The sequence below is a fragment of the Scaptodrosophila lebanonensis genome, unplaced genomic scaffold (assembly GCF_003285725.1).
Source record: "Scaptodrosophila lebanonensis strain 11010-0011.00,11010-0021.00 unplaced genomic scaffold, SlebRS2 tig00000089-arrow-pilon, whole genome shotgun sequence".
In the NCBI taxonomy this organism is placed as follows: domain Eukaryota; kingdom Metazoa; phylum Arthropoda; class Insecta; order Diptera; family Drosophilidae; genus Scaptodrosophila; species Scaptodrosophila lebanonensis.
The window spans coordinates 2124461-2148523 of record NW_022060565.1 but is presented as its reverse complement, the minus strand read 5'-3'; the positions used below and the strand labels follow the sequence as shown (position 1 = coordinate 2148523).

Sequence of the window (24063 nt, the reverse complement as noted above, 5' to 3'; positions counted from 1 at the left end):
ATTTATGTACATTTATTTATGTTACAAATCCGTTTAATTCCTTTCAGTATTCTCCAGTGTTATTTAACTAATTATTCTATACCAGTCCAAAAATCGAAGTCGGGCGCCTAGGCCTTTAAAGTAATTATTTAAACTTGTGCGACTAATCGATATAAAGACTCGATTTTTTCTCAATACAAAGTTTTAAGCAATCGAACAAGTCAGCTGCACGTGTTAATTTGTGGTGATTCTACTAAGCGTTATAAAATTACAAATTGGAGAGTGAAACGCAACGGAAAAAGTATTATGGACAATTACGCTGGCGTAACGCCCTTAGGGCAGATCAACAGCACAAATTCCGATGCCATGATTCTCTGCTGTGAATGTGGCGTTACTATTCAGCCAAACCCAGCTAACATGTGTGTTGCTTGTTTGCGGAATCACGTTGATATCACAGAGCATATTCCCAAACAGGCGGTGCTGCATTTCTGCCGCAGTTGTGAACGGTACTTACAGCCGCCCGACGAATGGGTACAAGCATCGCTGGAGTCGCGAGAGCTGCTTGCTATATGCTTAAAGAAGCTGAGAGGTCTCAAGGATGTGAAACTGGTAGATGCGGGATTCATTTGGACAGAGCAGCACTCAAAGCGTATCAAAGTCAAACTGACTGTGCATGGCGAGATCGCGGGTGGGACGGTGTTGCAACAGGTCTTTGTTGTAGAGTTTACAGTGCAGAATCAAATGTGCAACGACTGCCATCGCACAGAGGCCAAAGATTTTTGGCGTTGCTTGGTGCAGGTGCGCCAACGGGCCGAGAATAAAAAGACCTTCTACTATCTTGAACAGTTGATACTTAAGCACAAGGCGCACGAGAATACACTCGGCATTAAGTCACAACATGGCGGCTTGGACTTTTACTATGCGAATGAGAATCATGCGCGTCGTATGGTCGACTTTTTGCAAACCATGGTACCAGCCAAAGTGACCACATCAAAACGTCTCATCTCGCACGACATTCACAGCAACAACTACAACTACAAATACTCGTGGTCTGTGGAAATCGCACCGGTTTCGAAAGACAGTGCTGTTTGCCTATCGAAGAAACTCCGCCATCAACTGGGAAATCTTTCGCCAGTGTGCCTTATCAATCGTGTGTCCAGCAGCGTACATCTAATTGATCCAATGACTGCTCAAATAGCCGAATTGACCTCTCAGGTATATTTCCGTGCACCCTTTGAGGCCATTTGCAATCCCAAACAGTTGGTGGAGTATGTGGTAATGGATGTGGAGGTGATCTTGGATAAAGATCGTAAAACGTACCCAGGCCAGGGTCAGTTGTCGTTTAAACACGTTCTCTGCGATGTTTGGGTAGTGCGTGCCTCTGATCTGGGCATCAATGATAATACAATTCATACACGTTCACACCTGGGCCATTTACTCAAGGTGGGCGACTCTGTCATGGGTTATAATACAGGAGAAGCCAACATTAATGATGCAGAATTTGAGAAACTCCCATCGGAGCTGGTGCCTGAAGTAGTACTTGTGCGCAAACACTACGATCGGCAGACACGGTTAGACCAGCGTCTTTGGAAGCTCCAGCATTTGGCAGACGAGGCAACGGATGAGCGCAGTAAACATGACTTTCACGAATTCCTGGATGATCTGGAGGAGCACGCTGATATGCGTGGTCATATAAATATTTATCGCGACCCTAAGAAACAGCTATCTCGCGATATCCAAACGGACGTACCTCAAATAACATTGGCTGAAATGTTGGAAGAGCTGACACTGGAATGTGAGGACGATGCAATGGGTGAGGATCAGCAGGAGGAAGTGAACGGCCAGCAGGCTGAACCACAGCTTTAGTTTGCAATGTATAAATAAATATATTTCGAAATAAAACAATGTAACCACAAAAAAGCTGAATTGTTTTGTAATAAATTATCTTTCTGTTAACTGTTAACATATAACTACATTGGCAAATATATCATAGTGCAGTCACATCTGACTGAAACCATGCCATATTCTTGAATATAACTAATTAAAGAGGAAAACATGGAAGCAATTCATGTATTTCTTATAGAAGTCATCATACCCTGTAACTAAAAGGTACACAAGCTATATAACGCACAGAAGAAGGCGTGGCAAACACCGCAAAGTTTATACTTGTATGTTCGTAAACAATATAACAAGACGAGGAGTAGATATAGCCATGTTTTCAAAAAGTACAAGAGCTAGAAGTTCACTAAAATTTGGTTTATATTATATCCTTATAAATGTATCTTAAATAAATAAATAACATTTGTATCTATTAATAGTTGCGGAACATTTTTCGTTGCGCCCACTTTGACTGGTGTTTGGTTTGTCTAAACGCACGCTGCTCCTTTGCATAGGTAGGTGATTCCTTTCTATGCATTGGATTTGCTTATCAGTCAACATCTGTAAAGCGGCTCTTGAAGAAATAGACGTCGTTTGATTGTTCTTCCTCCACTCGCAGCAGCATGCGTTTGATCACGGGCAGAATGTGCTTACGTGTGGCCTGAATATTATGCTGTTCTAAAAAAATACCACCCATGAAATCCAGTTCTTTTACGTGCGGCTTCAGGTTCAAATCTGGCGATCGTTCCCGCATCAGTGCTCGTTTCACGCGCTCCAAAAGTGGCTTATGGCCAGACAGTGAGATTATGCCAATATCACGATTCACCTTCCCCGATTGCGGGTGTACATGCATTCCCAGTAGGATGAAAAGCTTCATGCTACCACCAACCTCACGTATTGCGTCTGCAGCTCCAATTTTCTGCACATAATCATACACTAATAAGGGCATTCCTGCCATGATTACCTCATGACTTGCAGTTTTTAGGACTTTCATATCCTTGCGCAGGACTTCTGTTAGCGTGAGCATGGAAACGTCAGAGCGCGCTGCCGTAAGTTGGTTGAAGACTTGAAGTCTCAGCATCTCAATATTTTCAATTACTTGACCATATAGCGACTGCTCCAGTTGCCTGACCATTTGCTTGTCACGCTCACAGTAACGTTTTGCATCTTGTGAAAAGTTAATGGTATCCAATATGATTGTGGAACGTAACAGCTTCTCTATAGTGGTAGAGCGAGGGTTCGAATCGGCAAAGTAACGCTCAGTGACGAGTGTGGCGCAAGAACCAATCTCCGGCTCAATTTGGCGCACACAACCTGAACGCATTGGCTTTGCTGTTGGGCTATCGTCTAAAGGGCGGTGATCGAGAACTTCAATTACATTGGACGCGAAAGGACTAACGTGATGATCCACAAGAATGACATTTACTTCGCAGGGTAATTTCTGGGGCAAGTCATCACGAAAAAGCAGCATATCCTCCGGTATGTTGCACATATTGAACAAATAACCCACTTCTGTTTTCAGCATATAGTCCCCGCGCGATATGTTTAAGACCGGCACGTAATCATACTCCTTATTACGCATGGCGTAAATGTAGGCAAGCGTGATTGCCGAAACAGCCGAGTCTAGATCACAGGATTCATTGCCAATCACAATGTGCAATTTATTTGTTGCACACATTACTTTTTCGATTGGATCAGGGAGTTTCGTCACAGACTTACAGACCGGGTCAGGTAAGTACTGAAAACATACAAAAACAGAAACCCTATCAGTACATTTGACATCCAGCTCCTCCATTACAGATCACTTACCCGTCTGAGTGCGCCTCGCGCTTGTATAAGAAATCGTTCAAAAAACATTTTTCCGAGAATGGCTTCAGAAATGATCGAAAACAAAACATAAATAGAAAGCCAGCTTGATGATATTGGATTTATTAGTAAACGTTGTTATATCTGCTGCATTTTGCAAAATGCGGCTATCGAGTGAGACCTCATCAGCAAGACATCGATAACGAATAAGAAATCCGATGAGTCATAATATCGAGTAGCACCCTTTGCATTTTGCGCGCAAGAGCCAAATTTGCAATTCAAAATATTTGTATCACACAATTCGCGCGGATAATAATAGTTAATATTAGTTCAATATCTGTTTTTAAAAATCAGTTATCACCTTTATTTGCTAACTATAGCGCCGATGGCTTAAGCCAAAATTGACGCCATTACCGGAGCGTAAAACAATTTTGATTGACGGCTGCACTTCTGGACCTAGTGGTAGAAGTTCAAAATTCTGCACTATTTTTATAACCATCGTCTTGACTTCGAACAAGGCAAAACGTTGACCTATGCAATTTCGTGGGCCTGCACTGAAGGGTATGTTGCTATTAATACTATATTCATGGTCAGTTTCTTGTTGCCAATGGCGTTCCGGCCGAAAGACCAGCGGATCTTTGTAGAGCGTCTCGTCCCTTAGCAGTTGCCAAAGCAACACAATCACGTTTGCGCCAGCCGGAATGTGTGTGTTACCTATATAATCGGTAATTAACAAAAATAATCCAGATTGTGTGTTTAGTTAAAGATTTTCCTACATACATACATATGTATGTACATACCCACAATGAGATCTTTTTCCAGCCAGCGTCCCACAGCCGGTATTGGTGGATATAAGCGCAGGGACTCCTTCACTACACAATGTAAATAGTGCAGCTTTGCGAAATCCGTATAGACAACAGCGCGCTGCAAATCATTGCCAAAATGCTCGTGCAATTCAGCAAAAAGGCGCTGTTGGACTGAAGCATGTCGTGAGAGCAGATACAAGCAAAAAGATGTCGCTGCCGTAGTGGTGTCGTGGCCCTCAAATATAAACGTGCTCACCTCGTCACGTATCTGTGCATCAGTTAGCGGTGCATCATGCATCGTTGCCTTCAGCAGCGTGTCCAATAGAGGAGCACGCCGTCCCGGCTCGAATTCATGACCCTGTTGCAGCAACCGGCGCCTCTGTTGTATGATGTTGTCAGTGAAGTCACGTAAGCATTGCACACCGGTTGTCAACTTTCGATATCCACTAGGCCAGCAGAGCCGAAGTAGTAGAGGTGGTAGTAGATGTGGTCGCATAAAGCGTGTGGCCAGTACGTTAGTCACGCTGCAAATAAATAGCAGGTGAGTTTAAACAATAAATTGTTTGTTTCCTAATTAACGACCCACTCCTTAACAGCCTGCACCACATCGGAGTTAGCATTTAGCTGTGCATTTATGCTCACTCCCATTGCCGTTTCACTGATTATGTCCAGCGCTGCCAGTCCAATGTAGGGATAAATATTCACCACTTTCCTGCCATCAGACAGAGGCCGAAGTTTGTCAACCAGCACTGTACATTGTCTGTTGAATACCTCAATAAATTGTTCGAGTATGTTAAAATGAAATGTGGGCGTTATGATCTTGCGCATGGTGTGCCAGGATTCGCCCCGACTCAGCAGAAGTCCATTGCCCAGCCAGCCGCGTAAGGCTCCATAAATAGTAGCTTTCCGCACATGCTGTTGACTCAACAGCAAGGAATCTACAAATCGTGGCTCTACGGTGATGATCACAATATGACCAAAGATGGTGGCCATAAAGCTTTTTCCATAGCGCTGTACGTACTCAGCAAATTTTTCGTGCAAATCTGTAATGAGCAGCGGCCATGTAGCCATTCATTAAGAACTGAAGAACGATCTGCAATACTTACTATCCGGCTGAAAGTGACGCATTTGGAATGCGGCACCTATTAGTGGTATCGCTGAAACATTTGGCAATATACCCTTGAGTTGATGTCGTCGCTCTCGCAGCGCCAGACCCACAACCAGGCGGATTAGCCATGTAAGCAGCAAACTTCCAGCCAGTATCAGCAGCATGCTGCAGTTAACTAGTCTGAAGAACCAATTACACCAGCCTTTCTTATAATGGGTAAGTATCTATTGCGCTTACAAATACATACATTATTATACTTTAATGTATACATTTCTTATCAAATTAACGCGGAATGGAAGGTTCAGTAATTTAAATACATATGTGTATGTAGTTTATAAATATAATTTTGCATCAGTATGGAGAATTAATACTTCAAAAGAATATTTGCAGTTGGAAGAACAAGCTTGAGATTCAATAAATTGGAAAAGCCAGAATGCTAAATAAATATTATAAATAAGACGCAATTCATCATATGCTTACACAAAACCTTATTTATAAACTGCAATTAATCCGGTGGGATGAACAAGTTATCTTATACGGGCAGGATTTAGACCAGTTACACCTCTTACTCACAAATAAGAAAAAGTTCCATGCAAAAATCCCCACAATCCATTTATTTAAAATCCACTTGATTGTTAAAAGGCTGCGTGCATTACAGAAGCATTCAAAAAACCGACTGTTATTCCGTACAATTCAAAATATGAAAGTCACTCGGAAGAGTAGGATTTCAGATATCTACATGCAAAATATAGTAGTAAATATTTTTCAGATAGCAAATAATTTTCCATACAAGTTTTTAACCGTTAAAATTTACATTACCAGATAAGCATTAAATTGCATGAATTGAAACAGCAATATAACGTTCAGGAGCGTTTATTGTTTTGAACTAGGCTCTACAATTATAATGAATGTTTTCGAAGTTTCAGTAGCTACCCGAAGCCATAAAACGTGCTATATTTATTTTCAGATGCAAGTGCATTCAAGTGGAAATAGTACTTACATAAGTTTTTAGGGCTATTCAACTAAAACCCGTCCATGGAGCTTTCAGCATACATATGTATGCATCGAGAGACAAATGAAGGCGCGTCCGTCCAGATTGCTCTCAAATAACTATGTATATAGCGATTTCAAGCAATGTTGAATGCAAACTATTTTACAATATTCAGGCAATGCTATTAACATTTTTCACAGCCCCCGCCAACTAAACAGCTGAGAGGGCAGCAGAATAAAAACAAAACCAGCTGTTAAGTTTGCATTACCAATCAACCCAAGCATTAACAGAGGCATGCATTTATCTACATGCAACACAATTAAGTTAAACACACATGTTTTTATAGACAGCCACGGGATAGACGAATGAAGCCCTTAACTTATCTACGGAGCACGCAACTTCAGGCCCAAATGTACTCCATTGGCTGAACGGAGAACAAGGTTAATTTGGGGCCGAACAGCCGGGCCTAGAGGCAACAGCTCGAAGTGGCGCAGCAAATGGCTAATGGTGCTCTTCATCTCCAGCATGGCAAACTTTTGCCCGATGCAGTTGCGCGGGCCCGCTGAGAAAGGAATGTAGGCATAAGGATGCGTTTTCGATTCGTCAAGGAAACGCTCAGGCTTGAAGCTGTCGGGGTCTTCAAAATACTCTGGATCACGGAGCAAGACGTAGATGCCAACGGTATAGTTGCTGCCGGCGGGAATTCGCTTGCCACCTATCGTAGAAATTAAGGTAGATAGTGTGATTATATTAGACTCAATACTAACATTTCATATTAATAATATATGTAATGTACTTCTTGCAGATGGGAAGACTCCAAAAGCAGAAACTTGGCAATTCATTCACTTACGTATTTCCACGTCCTCGTCAAAATGGCGGCCAATCAGAGGAACTGGAGGATGCAACCTTAGCGACTCTTTTATCACACACTGAAGAAAGTTTAGTTCGCCGTAATCACGCAATGTCAAGCCTCGATCCTTGTTCTCAGTGCCCACCAATTCGTTAATTTCTTGCACCAGTTGCTGCTGGACGTGTGGATGCCTGGAAATCTCGTACAGGCAAAACGAAATAGCGCTAGTGGTAGTATCATGGCCTTCAAACATAAAGGTGTCAACCTCTTCGCGTATATCATAATTGCTTAACGGTGCGCCATCAACTGTCGATTGAAGCAACACATCCAGCAAGGCCATTCTACGCTTTTGGCCCAAATCATCGATATCTGTGTCCTGGTCGATAGTCTTACCCTCCACCAAAGTCTGACGGCGCTGTTCGATTATGTTCTCCGTGAATTCATGCATCGTTCTAATTGCCCCATCCTGACGCTTGGCTTGATCCGGCTTAAAAAGCCTATGGAGCAAATCGACCCGTTGCCAAACGTTGATGAAACGCTTAGTCATAATGTCGGTGACTCTTAAAAGAAAACAAGAATCTGAAATGCTTTACAATGTGCTAGAGATTCAAAGACCATGAAACTTACTCTCTGACAGCTTTAACGTACGGTAAATCAGGATTCATTTGTGCATTGATTTTTGTGCCCATGGCGGTTTCTAAATGATAATTTCAATGAATGCAAAAGATTGCTAATCAAATGACGAGGTACTAACCAGCTATGATATCCAATGCGGTCAAACATATTACCGGGAATATATCTATGGGTGTTTTACCATCGGCACGCTCCTTCAATTTCTGCACCATCACTGCACTCTGCTGCTCAAATATCTCCACGAACTGCTCCAAAATCTTAAAATGGAACGTGGGAGTGATGATCTTGCGTCGCGTATGCCACTTCTTGCCCGTGCTCATGAGCAGCCCTGTACCCAGCCAACAATGCAACAACTTATACAGATTGTTCTTTGTAATTAGCTGAGCGCTGCTCAAAACAATTTCCAGATCACGGGGATCGCATGAGAAAATGGCCAACTGACGAAGCACCCAGACACGATAAATCCTACCATATTTCTTCCGATTCAAGCACAAAAAGTCCATAACCTCTGCCCAAAGTCAACGAATTATGTGTTTAATAAATATATAAAGCTAGACAACAATTGAGTAACTCTTACGTTCCGCATCTAAGCCACGATAGATCAATGCATTGCCAACGAACGGAAGTGCCCTTGGACCTGGCATATAATGAAGGATATCATTTTGACGCTTGCGCGTCAGGTAGTCCCAAAGGAGCAAGCATGTGAAGCCAACGACAAGCACTGTTATAAACAACATATTGCAACGATCTACATATAAACAATAACAATCTCTAGAGGGACCACCCTACAAGTTTTGCACTCTGCCTATACTTATTGTATATAAGCTGCGCTGCGATAAGCGTTCGACGATAAGCGCGCGTCGGCGTTTAATATAGAACTAAATATGATTATTTATGTACATACGTGTCTGTTTATAAGCGTAATCGCAGCGTTTTTCAACTGTGGCACACAGCTGCCGTCTTTTGGTCATTTAGTTCAAGCCGGTTTTATATTAAATAGACTTGAACTTGGACGCAATGCAAGCCATCTACAGCCTCAATTTATTTTATGCCCTGTATGTTTGTTTACGCCACAGCGAACTTATAAATGCAATTTGAGCGAACTTTAGTTGTGCAATCAACACTTTTTATTCACTATACATATGTATATATGTACTACTCATATATGCATTTAAAATCAGCCAACGTCTTGATTCAACAAACTCGTTCTATCTGAGAGCAACATTATCATACTTTGTGGTCCATCTACCCTTTCATATAACAATTATTGTGAATGATATAAAGAACAAATGAAACAATAAAATAAATACGCTTGCATGTGCGGATGTACAAGTACATACCAACTACAATGCGTTTCATATTTGGAAGTGATCTCTAGCTTTTCTCTGACTTTTTATGCCCTGTACCCAAAGACTAAAAGGGTATATTAGTTTAGTGCAAAGGAGGCGTGGCAGGCACATGGCGAGTCGTTATAGAAATGTCCATTAAAGCAAAGATCTCAGAAAATATAAAAGCTAGTGTCAACAAACTTGGTATCCAAATCCTATGCCCGACAAAGGGCAAGTATGTTGTTTTTTCTGATGCATATTCTAATTAAGTAAATATTCCTATTCTTTAAAATCGGTCAGTCTCAAAGAAAAGCATGAAGAGGAAATTAGTTTACATATGTCCATAATAATCTGAACTACATTCAAATTGACATTATTGAACTATTTTTAGATTCATTTAGAGGCCTTATCTTTTAAGTTGAAACATATTGTAAATGTTCATCTATGTTGACAGTCCATATTTTAAATTAGACTAAACTCCTAGTTTAAGCTGTTTTTGTATTTTTCTATAAGTTTAATTTAAGTTATTGTGAATAATAACAGTTCATTTGGACTTAGCTCTAACTGTTATCAAAATATGTTAAATATATGCAAACAGTTAATCTTTATACATAGCTGAAATACGATTTATAACAAATAATAACAAGATTAAAAACACCTGCTTACGACTCAAAGTCTGAAATTGATGAAGCTACTAAATCTTATCTCTAGCAATATTTCCCGCTGGTGCCAGCTAGTTACTTATATTGAGCTCGTTATCATTACATTTACATTTAATTTGTCATGGAATCGAGAGTATAAAATAAATATATTTTTATTTATTACCTATGTACACACATCTTATAGTTTTAGATAACTTATTTAACTTGAGAAACCTATCCATACCCGGACTTAGGGGAACATGCATACCAAGTTTGCTGACTCTAGCCTTTATTCCTTCAGAAACCCATGCGTTCTTACAAGTGGATGGACGGACATGCCTTGAAAGACTTGTCTGGTTTAATCACGAGTTCTTAAAACACTTGGGGTAAAGGGTATGGAAAAACTAAACCGAATGGACAAACAAATTTGATGCAAAAATTAATGAATCATACAAGTAGTCATGACTGAAATGTTACTCCAATTAAGGAGTAGTACTCTATAATGATTAATTGTATGCTACAACTAACTTATTTGCCTACTTTTAAAATAACTCAAAGTTGTTATGCAAATTATTTGCATGTGTAACCGTGACTTAAAGAATTCCATTTAGTTATAATTGTGTTGTTGTGTCTTCTGGTTGACGAAAACTATTTCTATTTTATTATTTTTTAAGATAATTCTATTAGTATAATGTATTTAGTTGACAACCAACTTTATAATTTTTAAACGGATTCTGAACGATTGGAATGGATTGGAACGAGGAAAGAGTTAACGCTGGCTTAACACTAATTGAAGAAACTTAAAACAGAGAAATTGCACTCTTATTGAACTTCGTTTCTTAGACAGTTTAGCCCCAGAGATTATCCCACAGAATGCTAAAAAGAGAAGTCTTAAAGACAATGCATAAACAAATGCAAATGTATAATAGTATAGTTGAGCAAAATAGTTTCTTGATGATCTAAGAGGACCTAAAAAATTAAGACAACCTAAAAGGGCAGAGAGTCAACATTCACGGCAACATTCGAAGGGCAAATCGACCCAAGCATAAATAGTTAACAAGAAAACTGTTAACTAGCTTATGATCAAGTTGTAATTGGATTATTCGCGCCAACATTTATTCAATCCTCCAATCAGCTTTAGATTGAATGTAGGAGGTGCAATTTTAGCTTCAAATGAGAGTCAAAAAATTACTTAAGTTCTTCAACTATTGTCAGCCATATAAGTGGACTGAAAGGTCATGAAATAATATGTAAAGCACTAAAGCTGCATGCAGTTCAGATCATCCTGCAGAGGCAATTCATGTGGAGGGGCGTTTAAAGTTAAAATAAGTCTCACATTATTATTACTTGTATATTAAAGCAGCACGAACAGTCATTTTTGATCACACAAATGAAAATTTAAGGACCTTTTTATGGGGCTCGTTTTAATTAACAATTTCTTTCACTTCTGTTTGTGCATTTGTTTATGTTGTTTTTTAAATATTATTGCGGCGTTAATGTCGCCAATTAGTGAACAAATCTGTACACGTGCCCAGTAATCAGCAAACCATAAATAAGCGTTCGCAAAAATTTGACTGCTGAAAAAAATAGAATTTTCAACGACTGCTCCACACGAGCCAGCAGCTTCTACATATTTCTCCGATTTCGTAGTAGAGATCGGCTCTGTATAAGAACACAACACGCGTATAAGAGAGCAGCTGTTGTGCCTTTGGCTTTATTGTGCCTTGGCCTGACGTTATCAGACCCAGACGAGCCTCCAACTAGCCTGACGCAAAACATTTTCTTTATAATTATGCTATTCGGCTAGGCGAACATATTGCACCCGCTACCAGCAGAAGATGATTTATGGAGTAGACTTCAAAGAGCCCTTTTTTGATGTATCCTATGAATATCTTTGATTCTATTTCATTACATATAAAGAGTTCTTTCTTCTCTGATTCTGTGACTGTTGCAATATCTTTGATAACATTTATATTCCATGATTTTATGATTTAAAATTATTTATCTTAATTCTGTATTATTTTGAAGTAGCAGAGTGCTGCCTCATAAGCATGCCAATAAGACAACACGTGTCTAAGCTATAAAAATTGTTAACCCCCTTAGGAATAAGGCAACTCAAGCAACCATAACTCCCAAATCTTTTGGGGTAGCGCATTTTCAATTGAAAAGCTTAATGGTGGGTGTGTTCTGATTGCGAAAACAACATTATTGACATCGACATCACCGTCTAGCCAGTTTCTGAACTTTGGACACATAGCACAACAGGCACCAAAACAAGAAACGAGGTTAATGGCTGAACACCGGCATTCCCATACACTTTCCAATGCAGCACCTGTAGAAGGGCTGATATTTAAGAAAGCAAGCCCTCAAGGAATCAACACAGAAAGGAAAAAATTTAGATTCATCGTTTGATGAGTGAACTAATCCTTTATTAGTCTGACAGATTTACTAAGGATAATAATATAATAAAATGGAAAATCTTCCAGAATTTGGAACCTATAATTAACATTAGTTGCCAGATGGTAATATGAAGGACTAGTTTGTAAAAAGGGCTTTCACTTTGGAAATCCACTGGTCTGAAAGTTTTCCAAACTTCTTACTGTAGCCACTGGCACGTCTTTTGGGAAAGTGTATGAAATGTGGGTGTGCGAGCTTTGATTCTACATCTGGGTGGACTGGAATCTATGAACTTTGCACAGAAAGCAGCAGACAACAGACAGCAAAACAAAGCAGCATCCGAGATTGCGAACCAGTTTACGCTCCATTGAACTTTGTCCGCTCGGAGGCAGGCAGGCAGCCAACCAGCCAGATAGACAGACAGATTATGAGACGAATAGACAGTGTGCCTGTGGAGGCTTGTGTGGCCGAATCCGAGCCAGATAAGATTATAGGAAGATAGATCAACTGATTTTGTTGTACTGCAACGTTTTATTTTGGCATGTGATAAGGTAACACTGGGAAGATTGGGTATATAAAACTTGCTGCTGCCTGTGCTCATCATATTAGAAGTGTTAAAGAGCTCACTGAAGAAACATGTTCATCGAATTCGTGTTGACTGCCATTGGGCTTTTGTTCATCTGGGACTATTTGTATAAGCGGGAGCGCAAGGCGATTATGAGCCGAGCGAAAATATCGGGACCCAAGGATTATCCCATATTAGGCAGTGCGCTTTCATTGCGCAATCTGGACACAGAAAGTAAGTTACTGAGTGGTAGAGGATGTGGGTGGGATTTGCTCAAATAATGCTTTATTCGTTTAGGTTATATAACCAACTCCATAGAGCGTCGCGAAAAATATGGACGCATGCAGAGCTTCTGGATACTCCATCATCTCATGCTGGTTGTTGCTGATGTCAAGTATATGGAAGCCATATTGCGCAGCCAGAAGCTGATCAAGAAGAGCAGTCTGTACACCTTCATGGAGGGCTGGCTGGGCACGGGCTTGTTGCTGAGCACGGGCAAAAAGTGGTTCACTAGACGCCGTATCATCACGCCCACTTTTCACTTCAAGATTCTGGAGCAGTTCGTCGAGGTTTTCGATCAACAGAGTGATGTGTTGATTGAGAAACTGAAGGCCAAGGCCGATGGTCGCACACCCTTCGATGTGTTTCCATTCATCTGTCTGGCTGCCCTCGACATTATTACCGAAACAGCGATGGGCGTGAAGGTAAATGCCCAGTCCCAGCCAGAGCTCGACTATGTATGTGCATTGGCGGAGTGTGCGCAGATTATGGGCACGCGTTTCATCTCGCCAACTCAGCGCACAGATTGGCTTTTCCGCCTCACATCGCCGGCTAAGTATCGTCGCCAGCAGGAATGTATTGGACTGATGCACAAGTTCACGAACGGTGTTATTCAGGAGCGTCGCCAAAAGCTCCAGGCGGTTAATGCTGCCGGCAAGAGCAGCGAAGAGGAGACCAGTGACGATGTGGGCACGAAGCGACGAATGGCCTTCCTTGATGTGCTGCTGCAATCGTCGGTTGAAGGCGTGCCACTCAGTAATGAGGACATTCGCGAGGAAGTGGACACTTTTATGTTCGAAGGTCACGACACCACGACCAGCGGCATTTCCTTCTGTCTGTACGAGGTGTCCCGGCACCCAGAAGTGCAGAAGCAGCTGATTCAGGAAATCCACGATGTCCTGGGCACAGATCTTAAGCAGCCAGTTTCCATGCAACAGCTGAACGAGCTCAAGTATTTGGAGTGTGTCGTTAAAGAGGCTCTGCGCATGTATCCCTCGGTGCCGACCATTGGTCGTGAAACTACAGAGGATATACTTGTTGGTAAGTGTTAAAGTGTTAGCCCGATCTCGCCCTCAAACTCTTGACACAATTGTAAAATCTGTATCCCAATTATAGAGGACCTGCTCATTCCCGCCAAAACGTTGATCAGTCTGCCTTTCTACATGGCCATGCGTGATCCGGAATATTATCCCGAGCCCGAGAAGTTCAAGCCGGAGCGTTTCAGCAACGAGGAGAATGCCGCCAAGATCAATCCCTTCACGTATGTCCCCTTCTCAGCGGGACCCCGCAATTGCATTGGCCAGAAGTTTGCCATGTTGGAGCTGAAGAGTACAGTCAGCAAGATTCTCCGACACTACGAGCTGTTGCCTTTGGGCGAGGCGGTCCGTCCTATGTTTAATGTAACCATACGCTCCAAGAATGGAGTCCAAATCGGCCTCAGACCACGCAATCAACTGTAGATAGTTTAATAATAATACTTTTTGTTGTTTTTTTTTTAGATTTAAAGATTTACTTTTTAGTTTGTATTGTAGACACCCGAAGCTTTAAATAAATATGCGAAACCATTTACTTAAAATCAATATTTCGTTTTTTGGGACCTTTGGGATTTTAATGTTATTTTTGGTTCAAATTTCAAACATGAATTTAATAAACATAAAAATCTGAAAGATTAGTTTAGTTGCTCTCATCTCATCGAAAAGATCATTCTTCGATTGAATTATATATGCAACACCAGATAGTTGCAGTTGGCACAAAAACCAGTGGTTCTACTAATAATCAGTAATCTTGAATGCTTTTTTTTTATATAAATATTGATTATTTATACATTGAAGGCACACTCTAAGGGTTCTCCTGCGTGTCAATATCATTTGCTAAGATAAACCCGAACCAAGATTAATAGAAAAAGAGAGAGTTAGCAGTGAAGAGCAACTAATTGAAATGAAACACAATATTTAATCAGAAATTATGATATGATGTGCAAAACAATCTGTCTGTAAATGTAAACCACACCATTCCAAATATATGTATACCCTGAACCAGGATGATTGTGATTGGGAACGCCAATCCCATTGGGAACGGCAATCTTTTAACTTGAAGGAGCATATAATTGAGATTTCGGAACATTATAATTGTTAATTGTGGTTTATATGTGTGGTGGTATTTCTTATGTCTGCAGACTTGTATATAACTTTTTCGCTCCGAATGCTGAATTGAATAAAATTGTTAAATGCTCTCTGTTCTGCGATGCAAAGAATCGTGATTCCTTTAATTCATTCGAACTCATAAATTACAGAAGCAGCCAATGGAATTCGTCTTGATGTCTCATCAACCGGCAAATTCCCATTCCATATGCCCAGCAATATATCGACTTATTGATCTCTGCAGGTGCATACGTACATACATATGCACATATAGTATACATATGTATGTATGAATCGCAACAAAATTAAAATTTCAGATAAGAATAATACACAATATGTGGCTAAAACCTCCAGCGAAGTCACTTTCTTAGCTTGTTTTTATTTATTGGCATTCTAGCCCTTTTACTTATACTTTTAGATAGAAAATATGTATCAATATGTCAAGATTATATCATGATAACGATATATTTATAGATAACAAACCTGTTTAGCTATTTAGCATTGAAAAATTTTGTAGGACTGACGATCATGAATACATTGAGCGGCCGAAAATGTAAGGTGAATTAATACCAAAGATAAAGTTACATTAAAAGGCTTCATTATAACATTTTGTGAATCGGTTAAGATTACAATATTTTACATATTTTATTTCTTACAAAATTTCATGAACGCTTTGAGGATGTTGATGAAACGTACCTCATAGTACATTTTCCAAAGATTACGAAAATCTAACTCTCAAATAAATCCCAAATAAATAAATAAATTATAGTTTAGGAGATATGTGCACTTAAAGTTCACCCTTTTTTTTAGTTATCAACGATGTTCTCCATTTTATGCAAGTTCTGCATCTTTTGTGACAAATCATTGTTGTTTTGATTTACATTGCTATTGTATTAATTTTATGCATTATTTAATTAAACAGATGTCTTTTGCATTTGTAGTTTTCTAAAAAAAAGTTGTTTTTCAAACTACCTATTTTTAGAGTGTTTTTCAAAATATGTTCCCTATATATTTCTTTACTTGACTTTAAAAAAAAAACTTGCATCCGTCATGATCCGACTTGGCTTCTAGAGCAATAAAATTGTACAACTTCGCAAAAAAAGCCCGGTAGAGGGTATAAGAAGTAGAATGTATAGCAGATAGCTTCGCTGTAATAGCTTTAATTGGGTATTAAAAATAATGTATTTTGCAATTTGGTTACCAGAATTTAACTAAAGCATCCTACTTGGCCGAAATCAATCAAAAATATTGTGCAAACCAAATGATGCGTAAAATTAATTGACGTTCAACTTAATTGCAGATTTGAAACATATTCCACACTTTCCTGAGTTACATGTTCTTTGATGCATTAATTTATAAACAAATAGTGCCTTTGATAGGCAAAAGTGGTTTTGATTGCTATTGACACACCAATTATCTAGATTGCCCACATTTTTGTGAAGAAATGGGGCTTATGAACGACTTTGTAATGAAAACTGAAATATGTATTATGTTCAGGCATGAACATGCCTTAACGACCATAAGCCTTGCATTATGTTAACATGCGGTCCCACGCCCAGAAGAGTTGTGACCGAGATCGCGCAGCTGCATCGTCTAGAAGTACACTTATAGATTAGGGTTCACACAGATACTTACAACACCGTGCTAGTTTAAGATTGACTAACCAAAAGAATTACACGGCCTCATGCGGCGCCCTACAAACGCAGCATGTGGACCATCCTAATTATATTGTCCAATAGAAATCAAGTTCCACAGCGTGAGTTTGAATAAAAGGACAGATCGTGCGTCAACACGAGTAGTACGAATCAAAAACGGACGCGTATTCATTTTAAAGTGCAAAAGTATCTACATATAATTACTAGATTTTTAATTTATTTTATGCTGATTTCATATGCAATGTTTATAGACTCTGCATTGCTCTTGAAGCTTTAAATTGGTGAGTTATTTTAGTAGAGCTCACCAAAAAATGATTGTTCTGCCTATGTTTCTATATCGATTGTATTTCAAGATTTAATTGCTTAGAAATTGTTGAGTCCACATTTTGTAAAATGCTTTTTAATGCTGTACCTAAACACATACATACTTGTATGTAGTAGAAAATGCGAGACACAACATTCCTCTTAATTGAGCGACTAAATAATTATCACAATAATCCAGTTGGGCTTATCAGATACGCACGTCGAACAACCGCAAATGTTGCGATGGTTTAAAGGTCTTGGCCAACTTTATATTGCAATATCACGGTGATTTGTATGGCGACGGGTACGAATAAACTGTCGCTTCACACTGAACCTGCACTTTTCAAATAATGTAAGCTGAGAGGCGAGACGTTGACGAAACTAAAAGCTGGGACTGAAACCCTCACCTGGAACGATATACTATAAACCATTTGACAAATCAAAACCCATAAAATGAAGCAAAATAGAACCCTTCATCGAAACTTATAATTCAGTTCCAGGCTTGAAAGTGAAATACGATTCGGTTCCCCGATTTGAAAGCACATTTTCTCTGTCTCTGTGCAGATTGTCGGGTGCCTAATCAAACATTAAATAATAGCCCAAGTCGTGCTTAAATTCTTCGAGAGGATCTGCATTTAATTTTGATAAGCAGCAGAAGTGAAATTGCAATTGAATTTCATCGATTTCGAAATCCAAACCTAAATCTAAATTACTCTACTTATCTCGGACCCACAGTTCATGAATGTAAGAGCTCATAGTACCAAAAGCTCGATAACGTATGTTTTCTTATCAATTATAGCAAGCACGTTTGTGTACAAAAACGGTGCAACAGTTGTTAACATGATTTAGTTGGAAAAGAGAATTGCGACGCAATGCTTTTGGAACTACTGTTGCTGCTAGTGACGACTATATGTCTGGCGGACTATCTGTATAGGAGACGGCAGAATGGATTCTTTGAGAAGGCTGGCATACGTGGACCGCGCACCATTCCAATCTTGGGCAATGGACATAATTTAATTCGCGAGTCGCCAAAAAGTAGGCAAAGCTTCTAAATCAATTTAGATCCTCAATAACAGCTTTTTTATTTGCAGCCGTCTTTGATTTACAGCAGCGCCTGATCAATGATTTCGGTAAGAATATACGCATATGGGTGCTCCACGAAAGCGGCTTCATGACCGCCGATGCTCGCATGATGGAGGCCATACTGAGTAGTCAGCAGGTGATCACCAAGGACAGCCTCTATGACATGCTTCAGAGTTGGCTTGGGACGGGCCTGTTGCTGAGCACTGGCAAAAAGTGGCATACGCGTCGTAAGATCATCACGCCCACGTTTCATTTCAAGATTCTGGAGCAGTTTGTTGAGGTGTTTGATCAGCAGAGTGCTGTAATGGCAGAGCAACTATACGATCGCGCCGATGGTAAAACGGTGGTCAATCTGTTCCCTGCCACATGCCTGGCGGCTTTAGACATCATAGCCGAGACGGCCATGGGCGTGAAAATCAATGCGCAACGTCAACCAAATTTTCCTTATGTGCAATCGGTTAACATGTAAGTTTGGCACGCACTTAGCATATTACTAAGCAGTCCTCACGTAAACATCTAATTTCAGAGTATCCAGCATAACTGCCGAGCGCTTTATGAATCCCATTCAGCGTCTGGATGGATGGATGCGTGTTTTTTTCCCACGAGTCTATCGCAAGCTGCATGAGAACATCAAGTCCATGCATGACTTCACTGATGGGGTTATTGAGGAACGACGCGAAGCTTTACAAAAATCTATAGCCGATGGTACCCATCAGGCATCGCAATCAAACGACGATGCGGATGTGGGCAGCAAACGACGCATGGCTTTGCTCGACGTGCTGCTTCAGTCGACGGTGGGGGGCGAACCTTTAAGCAATGAAGACATACGCGAAGAGGTAGACACATTCATGTTTGAAGGTCACGATACCACTACCAGTGGCATTTCCTTCACTTTGTACCTGATCGCACGGCATCCGCAAGTGCAGGCGCAGCTTTTCCAGGAGATACGCGAGGTCATAGGTGATGACAAGTCACGACCAGTGGGCATGCGAGAGCTTAATGAGCTGAAGTATCTGGAGTGTGTAATCAAAGAATCGCTCAGACTATATCCTCCAGTACCAATGATTGGGAGGCGTGTCACTCAAGACGTAACGCTTGGTATGTCCTGAAGCAATGGGGAACCACTTGGCTACTTTAAATTTATGCTTGCAGATGGGAAATTGATACCGGCGAACACGAACATAATTCTGCTCACCTATCACGCCTTGCGGGACCCGGATTATTTCCCAGAGCCGGAAAAGTTTATTCCAGAGCGTTTCAGTGCCGAGCGCAAAGGTGAGATCAATCCCTTCGCCTATACACCTTTCTCGGCAGGTCCGCGAAATTGCATTGGACAAAAGTTTGCCATGCTGGAGATGAAGAGCACTGTGAGCAAAATCCTCAGACATTTCGAACTCCTGCCTCTTGGTGAGGAAGTCCAGCCGCAAATGAACCTGATTTTGCGATCCTCGACCGGCATTAATGCGGGCCTGAAGAAACGCGTTTACTAGTTGATTATTTGTTTAGATTTGGTTGGGTAATACTGCAAAACGTGTGAAATGTATGAATAAATTAATAATTATTAATAATGTCCACTTCGCGTGTTTTAAATTGGTTTCTATTTAAATCTTAATCGGCATTTTCAACAAGAACGCAAAAAGGGTTAGTTTAATTTCAGCCCGGCTGCGTTATTTCTTTTTGATGCTGGCATTAGTCCCAGGCGTACACCCTCCCCGGTGTGGGCAGATTAGATTTGGGCGTTGCACCAGCATCTCCAGATGCCTCCAACAGCTTCTGTTGCTGCACCAAATCGATTGGTGGAAACACCTCACGACGTCCATCGCGCAAACAATAATAGTTGGCGGAGTATTGGTGTGAAGGACCTTCGGGTATATTGGGCTGGGGCTGTGTGCGGTCTGCCACACCATCCTCGAAGCGTAGGGCGAGAGTGTGTTCGCGCTAAAATAAAAACAAACAGGAAAAGCTTACATAACCGAAACAGGAATGAGCAGACTCCAAAAATCAAAGCATCAAATTACTTACGCCCAAAAGGAAGGCACGCACACGCTGTAAAAATGGTGCTATATCGCGACGTGCGGCAGCCATTGTTCAACTGCTATTTGTTAAAAATTCTCAATTGCCAAAACCTTTCACAAAAAAAATACAATTTTAGCTGGATCAGCTGTTGATGGTGCCTATCGCTTGTGACTGGCAGCCGATAGTCAATGTTATCGCTAGCAGCTACTACACATCTCTAGTAGCCGCCGCGTGCACATGTTATTTGTTTTCGTATCGCATTTAAATTGGTAAATATAAATCAAGAATATGGGCGGGCAGGGCAAGGTTATAAATCGCAAACGGAAATTTACGGGGCGAAAGGCAGACGACCCCGAATTCGATTTAGACAAGAAACACTTCAAAGTGCTTCATGTAAATGCCAGCGAGAAACGTTTGATTATTGTGCTCGAGGGTGCGCAGCTAGAAACGGTTAAGGTAGGCATGTTACATGTATGTATGTATATATATTTATCTAACAGCATATTATATTGCTCTATACAGGTGCACAATACCTTCGAGCTGCTCAACTGCGATGAACATGCGGGCATAATGCGTAAAAATAACCGTGATCCCGGATCCTGTCGTCCCGATATCACCCACCAGTGCCTGTTAATGCTCTTCGACTCGCCCCTAAACCGAGCCGGCCTTCTACAGGTGTTCGTGCGTACCGAACGAAACGTGCTCATCGAGATCAATCCACAAACACGCATACCGCGCACCTTTAAACGCTTTGCCGGCCTGATGGTGCAACTTTTGCATAAATTTCAAATACGTGCTAGCGACTCCTCACGTCGTCTGATGAGTGTTATTAAGAATCCCATAACGGATCATCTGCCGGTGGGTTGCAAAAAGTACGCCATGTCCTTTTCTGGCAAACTGGTGACCAATTGCAGGGACCTAGTGCCACATGGTGAAGAGGGTACCGAGGCATACAACGAGCCAGTGGTCTTCGTTATAGGTGCTTTTGCCCATGGTGTCCTTAAAACCGACTACACCGAAGAGCTTTTCTCGATAAGCAATTATCCACTGTCGGCGGCAATAGCGTGCTCCAAGCTATGCAATGCCTTCGAGGAAGTTTGGGGCGTCGTGTAGAGTTGGAACCCACAATCTGTAGAATTAATTAGTATTTGTTTTATGACTAGAATATATGCGCTTCTTTGATATATGAATTAACGTATATGAGAAATCTGAGTTTGTATTCTGTTTAAGTGCAGAATGGCTGAATTTGGCGATAAAGACCATTAAGTCTAAGAAACTACTCACACATTTGTATTTAAAGACAGACCATTAAGTCTCAATGCATATAGTTCGAAAAATGTGTGATATCTTCATGTGCAACTCTAAGAATTGTATGTTTAGGTATTCCTTTAGAATTGCTTATTAAAATTGGGGTCAGGAAAGTGTTTTTATTCTATTAAAAACAAAAAAGAGATACAACAGACTTTAAAAATTTTGAATAGACGTTTATAAACAATATATTCAAACTGGTAGACGACTATCTTATAATTTATGATATAAATGCATTAAAATTCCTTTGCGACCAAACGTAGTCTCCATTAGATTTTAGCTACATACATATGTATATATAAATACATATATGCATATTTATTTATTATAATTTTCAGTTACAAAAGATTAGGATTTTAAAAAAGCTACTAAGGAATTAACTTCTTAAATAGACTTCAAAATTAACCAAATAAATATGTATTAAGCCAGTATACAAATTTTTGCCTGAATAAACTTTTTAAATTTGAAAGCATACATTTTAAACAAAAGAACACAGGCAGCATAGTCCAACTTCGTTAGAAAAAATTCTTGAAATATTAAACACGTTTAGGCCTTTTCACAAACAAATCTGAATTCACTTTGGGGAAGCTGGACTGGGATTGTAATGATAGTTAAAGAGCTTTAGACATTACTTACAATTGTGATTCGCTTACGTTTACGATAGGTTTACAATATAGCCCATTGGAAGGGATTTTGCTGCCCTATTTAAACTGATCATTTACTCAACAATTATTTCAGTTTACTTCATTTTTGTTTTTGTAACTAACTAATTGCCATTAGCCCTGCACTCCATCATCAAAATATGCTTGTAACTACTTGGCCGCCGGCTTCTTGGCATCAGCAGCTGCTTTTTTTTCCGCCTCACGTTTGGCTGCCGCCTCCTGACGCTGTTGCCGAATGAGTGCCAAACGCGCTAAATCCGCCTTGGCTTCGGTTGTCTTGCCCGCTGCATGTAGCTTCTCGTAGCGCTGTCGCGCCTTCTGTTTCTCGATTTGTTCGCGCTCACGACGTGAGAGCTCCGGCTTGGTGGAGGTAGTCGGTGCATTCTCATCAATTTTGAGTTGCGAGATTTTTTGTGTGGCCTTTTTTGTAACACGATTAGGATTCTCAATCTCGATGAGTGAAGCTACACCCTTTTTGGCGCCACGCGCTTCTGCCTCTGAATCATCTTCAGAATCCTCCTCAGAGTCTTCCTCGGACGAGCTGCCTGCGGCATTTCGCGACTTTTGTGCCGGTCTTGCGGGTTTGCGAGCTGACTGTTGTTGCTTCGGCTTTGCCGAAGAGGAGGCTCCGCCGGCCGCCTTCTCCTCACCGCTCTCGTTCTCGCTGCCACTGCTGCTTTGTTCGCTCTCCTCCTCCGATTCCTGCTGCAACTCCTCGGGCGATGTGAAGTGACGGCTGCGGCCTTTGTGGTTAACATACTTACCTCGTGGCATGATGGCTACAACGACTTTTAACTTCTGTTGCTAGTGTTGGTGTGTATCGACACGCGTTTGTGTCTGAGTGGGTATGTGTATGCGTTGTCGCCGTTGGATTTGGCCTGAAAATTGCGTTTTGCGTCAACTAATGCGTAATTATATGTTTGTAGTTCCTGTAATATGTTAACGCTTTGTCTGCCAACCTGGTATCCGCCTTGGATTTTCGCCAACACAATTTAAATCGTGATTCTCTCGTAAATGTGCTGTCCTCTGCTTCCGATAGAGATGGACAACATCTAAATACCTGTTATTTTTTCGCGAATATGGCAAACTGCGAGTCACGTAGTGCTTAAACATAAAAGTAGCAGATATGTTTGTCCAACTATCCGCAGACTTTTAACTAATAACAATATGACCTTACTTTTGAATATTTGTACATATCTAATTAGAAAATATGGAAAGGATTGGAGTTTATTGTTCTTGCGTTTCTTATTTTTCCTTGACTATGAACGCGATAACTCTTCATTAATGCACAACAATTAAAACAGCCGTTATTGTGCCTATATGTTCAAATATGTATGTATGTATGGATGTCATGTAATAAGATCATATTGAATACATTTATTTGTATGTAATGTGATATTTTATACGAATAAAAATTGTAAATAAGATAGCAACATACGCGTTCAACCATCTGCATTTTTGGCTGACTGTGCAAATGTATAAGAAATTTTCTAAAAATGCAGTTTGCTTTTGCAACTCCTGCTGTTGGACTTCAATGTTCATGTAATATGGCAACGCCACAATTACGACTGTTCAGTGATGGCACTTGAATGCGATAATTTGGCGAGCGTTAGTTAACATAGGCTCTGTTAATG

The 24063-nt window shown here is 40.6% G+C and overlaps 9 protein-coding genes across 11 annotated transcripts; 4 read left to right on the top strand and 5 right to left on the bottom strand.

The window, feature by feature from the left end:
• Positions 1-214: 214 nt before the first annotated feature.
• On the top strand, positions 215-1930 carry LOC115626906 (60S ribosomal export protein NMD3). Its single transcript, XM_030522416.1, has one exon. The coding sequence runs from the start codon at positions 286-288 to the stop codon at positions 1843-1845; it is 1560 nt and encodes a 519-aa protein (XP_030378276.1). The 5' UTR covers positions 215-285; the 3' UTR covers positions 1846-1930.
• A 290-nt stretch (positions 1931-2220) lies between these two features.
• LOC115626909 (exopolyphosphatase PRUNE1) lies at positions 2221-3827 on the bottom strand. The gene is made up of 2 exons (XM_030522420.1): positions 3667-3827; positions 2221-3595 (listed from the first exon to the last, which is right to left on the bottom strand). The coding sequence occupies exons 1-2, from the start codon at positions 3712-3714 to the stop codon at positions 2408-2410; spliced, it is 1236 nt and encodes a 411-aa protein (XP_030378280.1). The 5' UTR covers positions 3715-3827; the 3' UTR covers positions 2221-2407.
• Positions 3828-4001: 174 nt separating this feature from the next.
• On the bottom strand, positions 4002-6707 carry LOC115626908 (cytochrome P450 4ae1). 2 transcript variants are annotated; one of them, XM_030522418.1, is made up of 6 exons: positions 6578-6707; positions 6151-6220; positions 5576-5801; positions 5056-5512; positions 4464-4993; positions 4002-4377 (listed from the first exon to the last, which is right to left on the bottom strand). In XM_030522418.1, the coding sequence occupies exons 3-6, from the start codon at positions 5739-5741 to the stop codon at positions 4034-4036; spliced, it is 1497 nt and encodes a 498-aa protein (XP_030378278.1). In that variant the 5' UTR covers positions 5742-5801; positions 6151-6220; positions 6578-6707; the 3' UTR covers positions 4002-4033. The 2 variants fall into 2 exon arrangements, with proteins under 2 accessions (XP_030378278.1, XP_030378279.1); XM_030522419.1 differs by lacking the exon at positions 6151-6220 and having other exon boundaries at positions 5576-5757; positions 6578-6698.
• A 114-nt stretch (positions 6708-6821) lies between these two features.
• Positions 6822-8803, bottom strand: LOC115626907 (cytochrome P450 4d2). The gene is made up of 5 exons (XM_030522417.1): positions 8629-8803; positions 8173-8559; positions 8046-8115; positions 7419-7978; positions 6822-7283 (listed from the first exon to the last, which is right to left on the bottom strand). The coding sequence occupies exons 1-5, from the start codon at positions 8786-8788 to the stop codon at positions 6952-6954; spliced, it is 1509 nt and encodes a 502-aa protein (XP_030378277.1). The 5' UTR covers positions 8789-8803; the 3' UTR covers positions 6822-6951.
• A 4223-nt stretch (positions 8804-13026) lies between these two features.
• On the top strand, positions 13027-14841 carry LOC115626645 (cytochrome P450 4d2-like). The gene is made up of 3 exons (XM_030522050.1): positions 13027-13216; positions 13280-14302; positions 14378-14841. Exons 1-3 carry the CDS (start codon positions 13054-13056, stop codon positions 14719-14721), a joined length of 1530 nt encoding a protein of 509 aa, XP_030377910.1. The 5' UTR covers positions 13027-13053; the 3' UTR covers positions 14722-14841.
• A 3383-nt stretch (positions 14842-18224) lies between these two features.
• Positions 18225-20017, top strand: LOC115627007 (probable cytochrome P450 4d14). The gene is made up of 4 exons (XM_030522525.1): positions 18225-18395; positions 18452-18908; positions 18970-19541; positions 19596-20017. Exons 1-4 carry the CDS (start codon positions 18233-18235, stop codon positions 19931-19933), a joined length of 1530 nt encoding a protein of 509 aa, XP_030378385.1. The 5' UTR covers positions 18225-18232; the 3' UTR covers positions 19934-20017.
• A 7-nt stretch (positions 20018-20024) lies between these two features.
• Positions 20025-20616, bottom strand: LOC115626720 (NADH dehydrogenase [ubiquinone] 1 alpha subcomplex subunit 7). The gene is made up of 2 exons (XM_030522164.1): positions 20466-20616; positions 20025-20381 (listed from the first exon to the last, which is right to left on the bottom strand). Exons 1-2 carry the CDS (start codon positions 20526-20528, stop codon positions 20133-20135), a joined length of 312 nt encoding a protein of 103 aa, XP_030378024.1. The 5' UTR covers positions 20529-20616; the 3' UTR covers positions 20025-20132.
• A 131-nt stretch (positions 20617-20747) lies between these two features.
• LOC115626705 (ribosomal RNA small subunit methyltransferase NEP1) lies at positions 20748-21657 on the top strand. Its single transcript, XM_030522139.1, has 2 exons — positions 20748-20915; positions 20982-21657. The coding sequence occupies exons 1-2, from the start codon at positions 20748-20750 to the stop codon at positions 21570-21572; spliced, it is 759 nt and encodes a 252-aa protein (XP_030377999.1). The 3' UTR covers positions 21573-21657.
• A 407-nt stretch (positions 21658-22064) lies between these two features.
• On the bottom strand, positions 22065-23482 carry LOC115626707 (28 kDa heat- and acid-stable phosphoprotein). 2 transcript variants are annotated; one of them, XM_030522141.1, is made up of 2 exons: positions 23389-23482; positions 22065-23330 (listed from the first exon to the last, which is right to left on the bottom strand). In XM_030522141.1, the coding sequence occupies exon 2, from the start codon at positions 23201-23203 to the stop codon at positions 22580-22582; it is 624 nt and encodes a 207-aa protein (XP_030378001.1). In that variant the 5' UTR covers positions 23204-23330; positions 23389-23482; the 3' UTR covers positions 22065-22579. The 2 variants fall into 2 exon arrangements, with proteins under 2 accessions (XP_030378001.1, XP_030378000.1); XM_030522140.1 differs by having other exon boundaries at positions 22065-23307; positions 23389-23475.
• Between the last annotated feature and the right edge of the window lie 581 nt (positions 23483-24063).